Source organism: Hevea brasiliensis, chromosome 14 (assembly GCF_030052815.1).
Source record: "Hevea brasiliensis isolate MT/VB/25A 57/8 chromosome 14, ASM3005281v1, whole genome shotgun sequence".
Taxonomy (NCBI): Eukaryota; Viridiplantae; Streptophyta; class Magnoliopsida; order Malpighiales; family Euphorbiaceae; genus Hevea; species Hevea brasiliensis.
The window spans coordinates 30420438-30434323 of record NC_079506.1 but is presented as its reverse complement, the minus strand read 5'-3'; the positions used below and the strand labels follow the sequence as shown (position 1 = coordinate 30434323).

Genomic DNA, 13886 nt, shown 5'->3' with positions numbered 1-13886 from the left:
GTTACTGTTTGCCAAGGAGAAGTGAAACTCTTGAATGGAATAATATTATATTATGCTTATTTCATATAAATTACTTGCATAAACAACAAATTTAATAAAAAATAAGTCTCATAAATTTAATAATAATTTTAATTATCAATATAATTACTTTTTATTAATTTATCATTTTACATAATTATTTATATAAAATACCACTTTATAATGTAATTTATCCTATCATGACTCCTTTGTTTGGTTCATGAAAATGCTTGTATTATAATGTCTTGGAGCTAGTGCGAAAAAAATCAATTATAGAAAGTTTATTTTTGGATATTGAATCATTAATTAACACAACAACAATTAAATTTTATTTCTAAATTAATTAGATCAGATGCATAAATTCCTTTTATTATTTAACTCTGTTAAATATAAGTCCACCAAAATATTTTTACCTAAATAAAACTAGGCAGATGAAAGTAGGGACGATTCTACAATGGGGCAGTGGGGCAAGGAGACCCTTTCAATTATATGACAATCATTTTATTTTTCTTTTTAATTATTGAAGTTTGCCCCACATTTAAGAATACATACTTAATACTTCTTTTTCACTTAATAATTTGAATTTGTTCATATACTTAAAAATTTAAATTATTCATTGATTCTATTTCATTTATAATTACTTAAAATTAAATAATATATTTTGACTTAACTAAAACTTATTATTATTTAAATATTTAATAGTTTACATTAAAACAGTTAAGGGAAGCAAGACAAAATTTAAATCTTTTTCGCAACAATTTATTATTATTTAATACTATATATTAAAAAGTAGCATTTTAATGATACTAATTAAAAAAATATTGCCTTAAAAATAAAATAAAATTTGAATAAACACTTCAGCTGAAATTTGCCAAATTAATAAAAAAAAAAAAGTTGATAGTAGATTTAAAATATACAAATATTGAAAAAAATCGTGACAACTATTAATTTGTACTTGCTTTTATATCTCAACATAAAATAATTATTAAAATTTTACAATTATATACTAAGAATAACAACAAATAGAATATCTGCAAAAATTAATCTACCCGAATTCGAACTCAATTAATATCCTCAAAATATAAATCCGTCCCAAATTCATTAAAATTTATTTTTAAGTATTCGAATCCATTCAAAATTTGATTATTATTACTGGAAAAATGTCCAAACCCGCTTAATTTTATATATTTTTAATTAAAAATCTGTATAAAAAATTATTTTTATTAATAATCTAATTTTTAAAATTTAATAATTTTATAAAATATTTTAATTTTATTTTATATAAAATAAAATATATAAAAATTTATAAATATTATTATAAAATCATATATTTTATATGTAATTAAATATTTATATAAATGAGTTTGGGTGATGGATACCCAATATATAAAACTTTAATCCAATTTAAACCTATCACGGGTATTAAATTTCAAATTCTAATTTATTTCAAATTCAATTATATATAATCAAAATCTATCCTATTAGAACTTGATTGAATTAGATACCCACAAAAATTCTACCTATCACCATCCCTATTCCGTACACATACATTCTGGTTGAAAGTTTGTAATCATTTTTAAAGTAGGTTCTTGAGTTTTTATTTATTTTTCCATTCCTACCAAGTAAAACCTAAAAAAATTTTAAAAATTAATTTTTTATTTTAAAATTAGTGACACATTAAAATCATTTAAGGGACGGTTATAAATAGCTAGAAATGGTAGGTTCAATTTGTGGTTGTGTTTGCTATTTATGGCTTCCAACGAACTAAATATTATGCGACTTTAATTCAGTTATGCCCCACACTTTTTTTTTTACTATGCGTAGTTGCATTAAAAGCCCATAAGTGTAAGATTACATATTAGTTTTAGATAAACAAAAGAAAAAGGAAGTCCATCCAAAACAACAACAGTCAACCATAAATCAAACCCGGCTGAAACAACTGGAGCCAACCCACAACCAAACCCACCCCACCTATAAACTCTAGGAGAAAAGGGAAGAACACAACAAACATGTTGCCGCTGCGAAAATCCTCTCGTTGAAGATCAACCAAATACAAAAGGCAATATATACAAATGAACCCAATTAAGGGAGGGCCAACCCTCAGAGCTAGGCCAGAGAACCAAAAGGTAAAGCCATCCCCTGCCCAGAGGCAGGGGAAGCCAACAGGAAGTAAGCTCGACGAACCTGAGACACCAAGGACGAGAAACACCCAAATGAGAGGACTCTCTCTCTTAGAGAGTGATGTCCCGCACATTGGGGGTTCACTCAATGACTCGATCATATTATTAACACATTGGCATATTTGGGACCATCAGAGTTGTCCAAAGTTATATGCACTTTAATTAATTTATAATATTTAAAAAATATCATATTTATTTATATTATTTTATTTAAAATATAAATTTATTATTGTGCCTCTCCTTTATTTTGAAGTATTTATTGGGTTTGCTTGTCTATCTTCGTTGTGGTTGAGGCTATAATGATATTGTCTCTTATTTCTGTTGTGTTGCGGTGCGATGATAGTGATCTGTGCTTTGAGTGCTTCCTCTGCCGGTGGTGCTCTCAGGAGGAGGGATTTGAAAACCTTTTCCAAAGAAGGATTTTGTAGAATTCCTTCCAATGAGTTTAGCTCTGAAGCTGAACTTTGGATTTTATTTGGTATTTTGTTTGTTTGGGCAAAAGTTCATAGCCTACTTATTGTATTTCTCTTAAAATTAATAATTTTAGTTAAAAAATAAAAATAAATTGTTTAATAAAAAATTAAAATAATAAATAATAATATAAAAATAAAGAGTATTTTTATTCTGTTCAAATTATAAAAAAAGTAACGCACCGTATGAAAAACTTCAATGAAATATTTTACAGTTAAATTAAAAGAGAAAAAACAAATTTCACTAATCACTTAAAAAGCCGCGATTGGTAATAAAAAAATAATATTCACTTTTTTTTTATAAATCATATTAAATAAATTTTATTATAAAATAAAAAAAATTGTCTCATCATATTTTATTTGGTCGTGAAAAGTATATGCACCATTGAGGTGACTAATTTCATACATACACCTATGATTTATTCATTCAATTGATGGATGGGCCATGGCAATTTTAATTTTCCTTTTTTTAAATCAAAACACAAAAAAAAAATTCCAATTTATTTAAAAAATCTTCCAAAAGATAATCTAATTAGAAAATACGTGAATAATTATTTTTAAATAAGATTAATTTATATATAATAATAAAAATGACATAACATACTATGCTAATCAGGATAATATTGAAAAATAATAAAAACCAAATGAGTTTCCAACCGCAAGTGGAATTATGCATGGAGGGGTTATATTGGAGACAACAATTTCTCATCAGGCAATGATTAATTAGTATATGTTTATTACATAAATATGTGAATTATGCACTAATCTAAGGGCAAACCCCATAATCAATCTTGTTTCAAGCTAGTTGGTTCTTGCCAAAATCTGGCTGGTAATCCTTGCTGGGGCACTGGAAATGGGCCATAATGAATCCCATCCACTGATCCCACCACTTCCCACCTGTCAACACAAAAATTCTTGTCAAAAACCATTCAGCCCCCAAAATCATTTTCTTTACACAAGTGATTGAATTTAGGACACTGAAAGAAATTGACATTTGTGTACCTGAATTTGGTTACTAGATGATGGACCAAGATGAGTATTTCCAGCTTGGCGAGTTCATTGCCAGGACAAGCGTGAACTCCATTGCCAAATGGAATGAAGGTATTGGGTTTTGGAGAAACCTGCATTCCACCATTCACCCACAAACCAGAATAAAATCTTGTGGCCTTTAGTGAACTATGGCTTACAAACACCTGTGTGAGAGATAATTAAAGAAAGATTCTTTTTTTTTTTTAATTTGCATACCTCAAACCTTGATGGGTCAAAAATGTGAGGATCAGGAAAGAATTCTGGATTGTGATGAATGTTCCTGAACAGTGGCATCACCTTCCACCCTTTTGGTATTAGGTATCCTATAAATGTATATATACATATACATAAATATATTAATTTTTTTTTCTTAAAAAAATAAATAATTGTGAGGATAGACAATAGTCCTTTCTTGAATGCTATCAATAAAGGAAGAATTTTCTAGATCATGTCCTTACCCTTATATTCAACATCAATTATTGCTTCCCTGAAGACGAAAGATATAATGCTTGCCATTCTTAAACTCTCTAATATAACCTGCAGGTTCAAATATTAGAGTTTGAAATTATGCTAATTTCTTAAACCATGTTAATTAATTCTGAAACACTGTATTTTACTCGTAGACAGTGCATACATACCTTATACGTAAGTGGCATATTCCTTGTCTGTGTCCATGTCAATGACTTCTTTCCTCCATTATTTGCTTGGTCTATTGCCATTTGCTCAGCCTGTAATACATAAATAATCCTTGTTAATTACCAAGATAATCCCAGGTTATTATCTGACACTTGAACCTGTAATAATGTGTATGAGCTATGGACATGAAAAGGGTTTTAATTTCTTATATTTTTGGGGATGAAATTATCCTTTTTTTTTTTTTTTTGATGAATTTCTCACCTTAACTGCTTCTAGGAGTTTACGGTTGTCATGGAGGTATTTTAAAATCCATGTTAGAGCAGTAGCAGTAGTGTCTTGAGCTGCAAAAAGTACTCCTATAATGTTATCAGCAATCTGATCTTCAGTTAAAATTTGCCCATTTCCATCTTTGAACTTGAGAAAACGACCCAAAAGATCCTTCTCTACCATTCTTTTCTCCTTCCTTTCACAGATGATCTCACCCAGAATTTGATTAAGTCTTTTCCTTGCCTTTGATAATATACAAAGAAAGAAATAGAAAAAGATCAGGTTATTACTTGAAATGTTACTTCATAAAACACTACTGATTTGTGCTTTGATATGCAATTAAGTGACTAAAATATGCCTTACCAAAAGAGCTTTTTGATAGGCAGTTCCAGGAATGTTTGTTGGAAAAGAATTGTAACCTTTATTTAGTATGTGGTAATTCTCATTTAGCTTCTCTCTGTAGTTGCGGTCCAGGAGACCAAAGATAGAGAGAATGCCTACTTGGAAAGAAAGCTGTGGAGGATCAAAAGAAACCCAAAAATCAGAAAACTAGATAAAAAACAAAAAGCTAAGAATCAATAAAAACAAAATTCTGAGAAAAGTAGGAAATGAATGCGACAACAAAATTGCAGCCCCATATTAAAAAAAATAATAATAATAAAAATAAACCAAAAGGGTGTTTAAGTCAAATGAGCTTCACATGTACTAAAACTTAATTAATTCTTTTTTTTTTTGTCCAATTATTGAATACACATATTCAAGGACAAACCTTCTTCATCACATGGAAGGTGTTGATGATATGCCCATCAGCCCATGATTCCAAAGCAGAAATGGCTATGGATTCGATATCTGGAATTAGTTCCCGGATTGTATCTGGAGATAATGAACCTTGAACTAGCTTCCTTATCTGATTGTGGTACTTCCCTTGGTGAAAAAAGAGAGCTGAAGGTCCAATTAGCCTTTCTTTGCTTTTGGGGTATGTTGGCTTGAACAAGTGAGCATGTGTCACCAGCACAAACTTTGCAGCCTCCGGACTAGCCAACATGACACAAGGGCACCCAAGTATGTGGGTTTTGAATATCTCTCCATATCTGAAAAGACAACAAGAAAAGTTGGTAACGCCATTTAAAGCGATTCTTTAAGGTGAAAGAGAAGGTTTAATATAGTAATAATAATATGAACCTTATTTGCTTTGTTGCAAAGAAGACATTTGGGTCTTGAGAGTATAACTGTAGGGTTTCACCTACATAAGGCCACCCCGTTGAACCAGGAGGAAGCTTAGCTCTTGGTTTGGATACCTTAGTTTTCTTCTTGATGAAGAGATAAGGGAGCAGACTAGAGAGAAAGAGGCGTATGTATATTAAAATAGAAGCAATCTCCATGCAAATGTGCAACTTCTTTCTCCCTCTTCCTCCGTGTATGAGTATATATGAGATGGGCTTTGGCAGTGAAATGGGGGATATGTTAGATCGATGAAACTAATGTGGAGCAAGGAGGATTGGTGTTTATATAGAAGAGAAGACCAGTGGTAGCAAAGTTGGTTTTGGGGCTTAGTAATGTGATTAGGATTCATACATATCCAACGCTAGTGGCGCAGCACTACAAACCACATGTGAGTACAAATATAGATTTTAAAGTAATATAGACATGATTTGCCAATCATAAAGCCAAATAACAAATTTTTGCCACCTTCAGATTTACGTGCATAGTACTGAAGGTTAGTTAAGTTACTAAGAATGGAATTTTCTTTTCTTATTAATTAAGATTTAATATTACTAAAAAATAATTAAGAACAATTTTTCTGAATTTATCAAGTCAATATAAGAATTTTCATTCTTAAAATCTTTAAAAAAATGATTTAATTCTGATGTGTATAAATTAGCTAGGCCTCTTTATGTACAATATCCAGCATAACTTTTTAAAGGAAAATTCTTGCTTAAACTTGATCTATCAAGAACTAAGAAATAAAACTCATATATTTAATAAGTTTCAACAAATATCTTATATCTTGGATTCATGACAGATTAAGTTTAAACAAAAAAATTTAATTTTTAATATATTTTTATAATTTTTTTAATTTTATGATTTTCAATATATATATATATAAATTATTCAATAAATATGTGAAATTTGTATATGAGGCAAAAAAAAAAATCATAAGTTTTGTGATGAATACAAAAAACCAAGAGCACATGGTATTAAATAAATAATAGAAGGAAAGTAGTGATCTAAAGAAAGAAAACGACAGGGTGATAGACGACATAAAAGGATTGATTGACCTAATAATTCCATACCATTGAAAGAGTAGTATAAAGTTGGGAGTCCGGAGATGAAATGAAATTTCTAGCATTATAACCTTATTTTTAAAGAAAATATCTATTTTTTCTATAAGAAAAAATTTTATATAATATGAAATCTAGGAAAAACTTAACTTATAGCATCCAACTAGTTCAATCAACAAATTCTCCGATATACTCAACCTAGAACCAAACATGTTAAGTTAAAAAATTAAAAAAAAAAAGATACAAAACGATTTAAAACACAAAATATAGAGTACAAACCACCAAGGTACAAATCAATAAAACAGAACAAACTAAGAAACAATCCAAAGTAGGATAAGCCAATGCCCATAGAAGTTAAACTGGTCATGAACCAACAAAGTCACAACACAAAAATGACCATAAGCAACTTGATAAACAAAAGCAAAGAGACCACAAACTATGTTTTAAAATGACCAATCACAAATAGGATTGCAATAGGTCAAATATTTGCGACTATTCGATTTGACCAAACTTAAATAAGATGAATTTTTTGATAGTATATAATTGGATTTAGGATGAATTTGAATTTAAAGAATAATACCTACGTCAAGTTTAGATTTTACATGTTGGATACCCATTACCTGAATCGTTTTATATAAATAATTAATTAAATATAAAATATATTTTTTATAATAATATTTATAAATTTCATATATTATATTTTAAATAAATAAAATTTAAATATTTTATAGAATTATTAAAATTTTAAAATATAAATTATTAATATAAAATATAGTTTTTATAGTTTATTAACTAAAATATATAAAATTAAATGAATTCGGATATTATTCGGGTAACAATAATCAAGTTTAGGAGATGTTCGAGTAGTTAACTATAAATTTTAATTGAGTTTGTTACAAGTTTGGTATTGAAAATATTAATCGACTTTAGATTCAGGTAGGTAGGGTGATTTTCACGGATATCCTATCTGTTGCTATCCCTAATCACATATATCCCATAAGGATTTGAAAACATGTGGTTGAGTTGGTATTATTATTGGAGATTGGAAATTTATTGTTGTGGCTCAAATTTATTATTAATTTAAAACATCATAAATAAGTGAAATTAATATCTTCAATCATGATAGATCAATGAGATCTGGAATAATATTTTGATTAGAAATATTCTAATTTATAGAAATCGTTTAGGTCTTTTTATTTTAGCAGTGCAAATATCAACTTAAGACCACATAGTTTTACATAAGAAGAAGATTATATAAAATATATTGATTTAGCAAATCTTTTACAGTGATAATTGATTAGAAAAATGCATTATTGACTCACTATCGCTAATTAAAATGTTTCATGTGGCTTCTCCAGTGGAATCTGGATTCTCTGGAAAGCTTGCTGGTCTGTGAATATAATTCTTTATCATTGTCATTGTGTGCATATGCAGATTGCAGATAATGGAGAAGATGTTGTGTCTTTAACAACGATTTGTGCTCATCCTTCAGTGGGGCAGCGGGCTCTTCTTTGGCCTGCATTGGCTAGCATTTGCCCTTCTATCAATAATTCTTGGCTTCTTATAGGAGATTGGAATTCTTTTCTATGTGCTGAGGATAAGAAGAGTGGTGGCCCCTTCCATTCTAGAGTCTGCAATAGTTATGTTGGCTAGGTTCATTGCTTGCACCTCATGTCTTTGGAGGCAATGGAGCCAAAATTTACATGGAGTAGGGGAAATCTCCATGAAATCTTGGATCGTGTTTTTTACAATGAATTTTGGCAGTTTCTTTTCCCAAAAGCTATGCTTCACCACCTTTTGAAGGTTAATTTGGATCATTGCCCTTTGTTGCTTTAGCTCCATCCTTTTAGCAGTGGGAATTTTATGACTCGCCCCTTCCATTTTCAACCTGCTTGGTTATCCCATGGCTTTTTTGACAATGTGCTTCAGGAGGGGTGGAATCATGATGGATCTTTAATGGATACAATTGGGCAATTCACTTTAAAACTCAAGGACTTGAAGACTAATATTTTTGGCAATGTGTTTCATTGGAGGAAGGAGATTTTGAGCCAGCTTAAAGGGATTTAGAATGCCTTGCAATATAGAATTGCTCCTCATCTAATGGCTCTTGACAAATCTCTTAAACAAGATCTTTAAATTACTTTGTATCAACAGGAAATGATCTAGTATCAAAAGTCTCATAATGAGTGGCCAAAGTGGGGAGATCTTAATACTAGATTTTTTTCACTTGATAACCATAAACAGAAGGTAAAAAAAAAATAAATAAATAAAAGAAAGAGTTTGATGCTTCAGTCAAACACAGTAGTGTGGGAAAATGATCAGGTGGTTCTTCAACAGTGGGCAGTGCAGTTCTTTGAGAGGTTATACATAGTTGAGGGTCTTTCTGCTCCTATTTCTCCCCTTTGAGGTTATTTTCCATCTTGCCCTTCTCAAGATTTATAGAATGTAGTGGTCCCTATTCAAAGTGATGAGGTTCATTAAGCTCCATTTGAGATGAAACCTTGGAAGGCTCCTTGAGAGTATGGTTTGCATGGGGGTTTTTTTGAAAAATACTGGCATATGGTGGGAACTAATATGGTTACAAAAGTGAAAAGGGTCTTTGAGGGTGGTGTTGTAGATTCTCAAATGAATTATACTCTTTTAGTCTTAATCTCAAAAGTTCCCAACCCAGCTTATATTTCTCATTTCAAACCTATAAGTCTTTATACAATAATGTATAGAGTCATGCTGAGAGTCTTGGTTAACAAGCTCTAAGTGCTTTTTCACTACCGGGTAGGTTTGACTTAATCTAATTTTGTTCCAGGTAGGCATATCACTAATAATATTGTGATTACTCAGGAGGCAATCCATTCTATAAGGAAAAAAGAAGGGTAACGTGGGTATATGGCTATTAAGATTGTTTAGAGAAAGCTAATAACAAAATTAGATGGGACTTTCTACAGGATACTCTCATACAAGCTAGTTTATCGGGTCAGTTTACATCTGTAATTATGGCTTCTATTTCTTCCTACTCAATGAAGTTGTTATGGAATGGTAGTGTTTCTAAGGCTTTTGTTTCATCTCATGGATGATAGTGTATCAGAGGCTTTTGTTCCATTTCGTGGAGTGAGGCAAGGCAACCCGTTATCTCCTTATCTTTTTGTTCTCTGTATGAAACGGTTGGCTCACAGTGTTAATAAAGCTACTTCCCAAGGATGTTAGAAACCTTTCAAATTGAATAGAAAAGGGCCAATTCTTATTTATTTTTTGCCAATGATTTGGTGCTTTTTGCAGAGGCTTCTTTTCAGCAAGTTAATGTAATTATAGGAGTGCTAGAAGAGTTTTGTGCCTGTTCAGGATAGAAAATCAGTGCTTCAAAGACTAAAGTTCATTTTTTCGATAATGTGCCTATGTAATCTAAAAGAATTTCGGGTGATCGTTAGGGTTATGCAGTTACTGTAAACTTAGGTATCTATTTACGGGTGCCTTTTTTTCATTCAAGAATTACTAAAGCTACCTATCAATATATCCTTGACAAAGTCCAACATTGTTTGTTAGGATAGAATGCCTCTCATTTGTCTTTGGCTAGTCAGATTACTCTTGCTTAGTTAGTTATTCTTACAATTCCTAACTATGTGATGCAAACTGTTAAATTACCAATACCTATTTATGATGAAATTGAGATATTATACCATCAATTTGTGTGGGGTAGTATTTCAAACTAATGAAAAATTTCCCTTATGGCCTGGAACAAGGTTAAGTAGCCTAAATTATAAGGTGGATTAAGCTTTCATGAGTTGAGATATATGAATCAATCTTTTATATTAAAATTATGTTGGGGATTAATATCCAAACCCAATGATTTATGGGTTAATGTTTTACGAAGCAAATATAGAGTTAGTGATTAGTTGGTGCCTGAGGTTCTGAAAGGGTTAGCTCTATCTCCTCTTTGGTGTACGATGTAGGAGTGTTGGAATACTGTTAGGGAAATTGTGGTTTGGGCTCTGGGTGACGGTCGGTTAGTGAAGTTCTAGAAAGATAATTGGGTTTCAAGTGAGGGTACTCTTTTGTCTTTTGCTATCCATGAAGTATCAATATGGATGCAAGATGATTTCATAGCAGATTATGTAGCAGAATCAAGAGAGTAGGCATGGAATGTGCTTAAAACTTATCTTGCAACTTTATAGTGAAATCGGCTTACAATTATATTTCATGGTGTACTTTAAGTCCTACGAATACGGTTTGGAATATGGTGTGGAGCTAGAATGGTCCCAACACATTCGTTCTTTTTTTTGGCTTACGGTTTATGAGAGGCTTCTCACAAATCAAGAGAGACGCCGATGCCATTTAACTTTATATTCCTTGTGTAGTGTTTGCATGCGTCATGCTAAGAGTATTTTCGATGTTCTCCAAGATTGAGCTATGACTAAAGATTTATGGTTACAATTAGTTCTGACTGACTTCCAACTAGAATTCTTCATGCAGAATCTCAATGTTTGAGAGTGGATAATGGTAAATCTTAAGCGTCTAGATATTTTGGTTTTGGGGGTTCATTGGAGTTTGCTATTTGAAGTAGCATGTTGGTCGATATGGATGAGATGCAATAATTTATTGTTCTCTAAGTATATTTCAAGGCAAGAATCTCATATCTATGGTATGGTTTATGAAGGCTAGGAAGCATGGAATTTAGGGCATTAGAACCTTGAATTTCAAAAAATTAATCTAGGATTACATTTATCATGCTTGATGAGTTATGTGCCTAATCAATTTCCAATGCCCAAAAGCATACCAAAACACATTTTAGCATGCACTAAGCATTCATTTGCCATCAAGAGTTGAAGTTTAGGAATTTAATTCATTAAACCCTAACTAAAAGGGGGATTTTGATTACTAACCTTCAAGATGCACAATCAATGAATCCCTCTTCCTTAGGATGCTTTTAGGACCCCAATTGTAGTCCCTCTAGCTTGTCCACCACAAGCACACCAATGGCAGTCCCAATCTTGACTTCCCAAGCCTTGCTAAACACTTGTAATTGGGGTTTTAAGCTTTAGTGAGGGTGTATGGGTGTATAGGGTACTAGAAACCTTTTCTAGCAATTTTAATTAAAAAGTAAGAAATGTTTTCTCTTTGAATGAATTGAGAAATGAAGAGAGGAGAAGAAGCTCCAAAGTTGTCGTCCAAATGGAGAGGAGGAAGAAGGATAATTTCTCTTTCTTCCTTTTGCCTTATATATAAAAGTCAACACTCACTTACTCCCTTGCCACATGTCACCACAAGATCCAATCTTACTTTTGTTTAACTTAATCTCATCAAGCCAAGTGTCAAGCTCCAATTAAATCACAAAAAGGTGGTCTTCCATCATGGGAAGATAAGTGGCAAGCTTGTATGGTGCCATGTGTCACCATCTCATGGTGCCACATGTCACCATGTGAAATGACCAATTTACCGTTATGTTCTAATTTGAGTTCTCAACCCAAAATTATAATTTCTCCTCTTCAAATTAATTTATATCAAATATAAATTAATTGATTGATTAATCTTCATTAATTAATTTCTCACAATTAAATTCATATTTAAACAATTTAAATATAAATTTAATTTATGCTATACATCTAATAACCTAGATTTGGTTTTAAGTCATGCTAGGGGCTTTGCAATCTTTTTGCAAACCAAACATATTTAATTAATTAATTAATTAAACTCTTTAATTAATCAATTAAATCATATTTTACTTGGTGATTAACTTGTGTAGATGTGTGACTTACTAGGCTCATTACTTATTGGCAATGAGAAATGATATTATCTCTTAATATCATTAGAACTCTTTCTTACCATGAATGATTTCTCTAAATCACTTTAGGCATCTCATAGACCATGGTTAACACCTAGCATAGCATGCCATGGCCACCCAATCAATAATAAGGAATACCTTAAATGAACCTTTAATCATATGTTACCATGCACTAGAATCTCTCCATTACAAAATCCCAATTCTGGTTGGAGTCATGGTTAATGTCAAACTCCATTTGCTATGAATGTTATGCTCTCTTTTAATTCCAATTCTTGATTAATTAGATTTTCTTGTCAGAAACTCTTTTCTGACTAAATTTATCTGTCCTGGCCATGAACTTAAATCATCAAGAATAATTAAATGAACATAGGATTTTATCCCCCTATTTACTTGGGGTAACGGATTCCATCTTGATCAACACCTATCTCCATATATAACTAATAGGAGCCAACATATGCCCATATACCCATACACAGTACGAGTATGAAAGCAGTATCAAACTCAAATCACCTATATACAAGATAACTGTGTTATCTCAGGTTTAAAGATTATATGCACTGATATGATATATGACAATGCATTGACAAGAGTAAACTCCATGTGCTTGTCACAAGCGTCACTGGTTCGGCCTATTTATCGTATATAAGTGTCTATCATGTTTGTTATGTGGCATGAGACTCACCACTCTAACTTATTTGTATCTCATATTAATACTTTGAGAACAAAAATGAATACAATCTTTCTGGATAAGTCATTTCCTTTGTGAAGTATCCTCGATTGTGAACCAATTTATGATACTTTGTACTAGAAATACTGTGACTCATATTCTTAACAACTTGAGAATAAAATTTCTAATAAATATCAATGGACCTTTTCAATTACACATAAATTGATTATGTAAACAGAAAAGTAAAATTGTCTTTTATTAATAAAAATATATGTACAAGATACATAAAAAATGATATGCTCTAAGGCATACTACTAATAGTTTGTAAGGCTTAGGAGTTCAAGAATATTGTGCTTGCAGTGAATATAGTGGGTAACAGGGAAGTTCACCATTTCTCCACTGTTGTGAATTGGACACCTCCTCCTTGGGGAACTTATAAACTTAATACCAATTGTGCTAGGAAGCAGACTAGTGAAGCATTGGCTGGAGGCTTAATTCAGAATTCTAGTGGACAATGGGTTAGAGGCTTTGTTACTAATATGGGTTGCTACTTTGTTTTAGCAG

At 31.3% G+C, this 13886-nt stretch overlaps 1 protein-coding gene across 1 annotated transcript; it reads right to left on the bottom strand.

Moving 5' to 3' along the window:
- Positions 1–3259: 3259 nt before the first annotated feature.
- On the bottom strand, positions 3260–6171 carry LOC110654303 (abscisic acid 8'-hydroxylase 4). The gene is made up of 9 exons (XM_021810239.2): positions 5783–6171; positions 5370–5691; positions 4964–5113; positions 4595–4843; positions 4336–4425; positions 4156–4234; positions 3914–4020; positions 3671–3789; positions 3260–3565 (listed from the first exon to the last, which is right to left on the bottom strand). Exons 1-9 carry the CDS (start codon positions 5980–5982, stop codon positions 3454–3456), a joined length of 1428 nt encoding a protein of 475 aa, XP_021665931.2. The 5' UTR covers positions 5983–6171; the 3' UTR covers positions 3260–3453.
- Positions 6172–13886: the final 7715 nt, after the last annotated feature.

Excerpts from the sequence above, each read along its gene's own strand:
- LOC110654303 (XM_021810239.2), bottom strand. The coding sequence starts at position 5,982 with ATGGAGATTGCTTCTATTTTAATATACATACGCCTCTTTCTCTCTAGT. Across the intron at positions 3,790-3,913 it reads TTGACCCATCAAGGTTTGAG|GTTTCTCCAAAACCCAATAC; the intron begins GTATGCAAATTA and ends GGTGGAATGCAG. Across the intron at positions 3,566-3,670 it reads CATCTAGTAACCAAATTCAG|GTGGGAAGTGGTGGGATCAG; the intron begins GTACACAAATGT and ends TTGTGTTGACAG.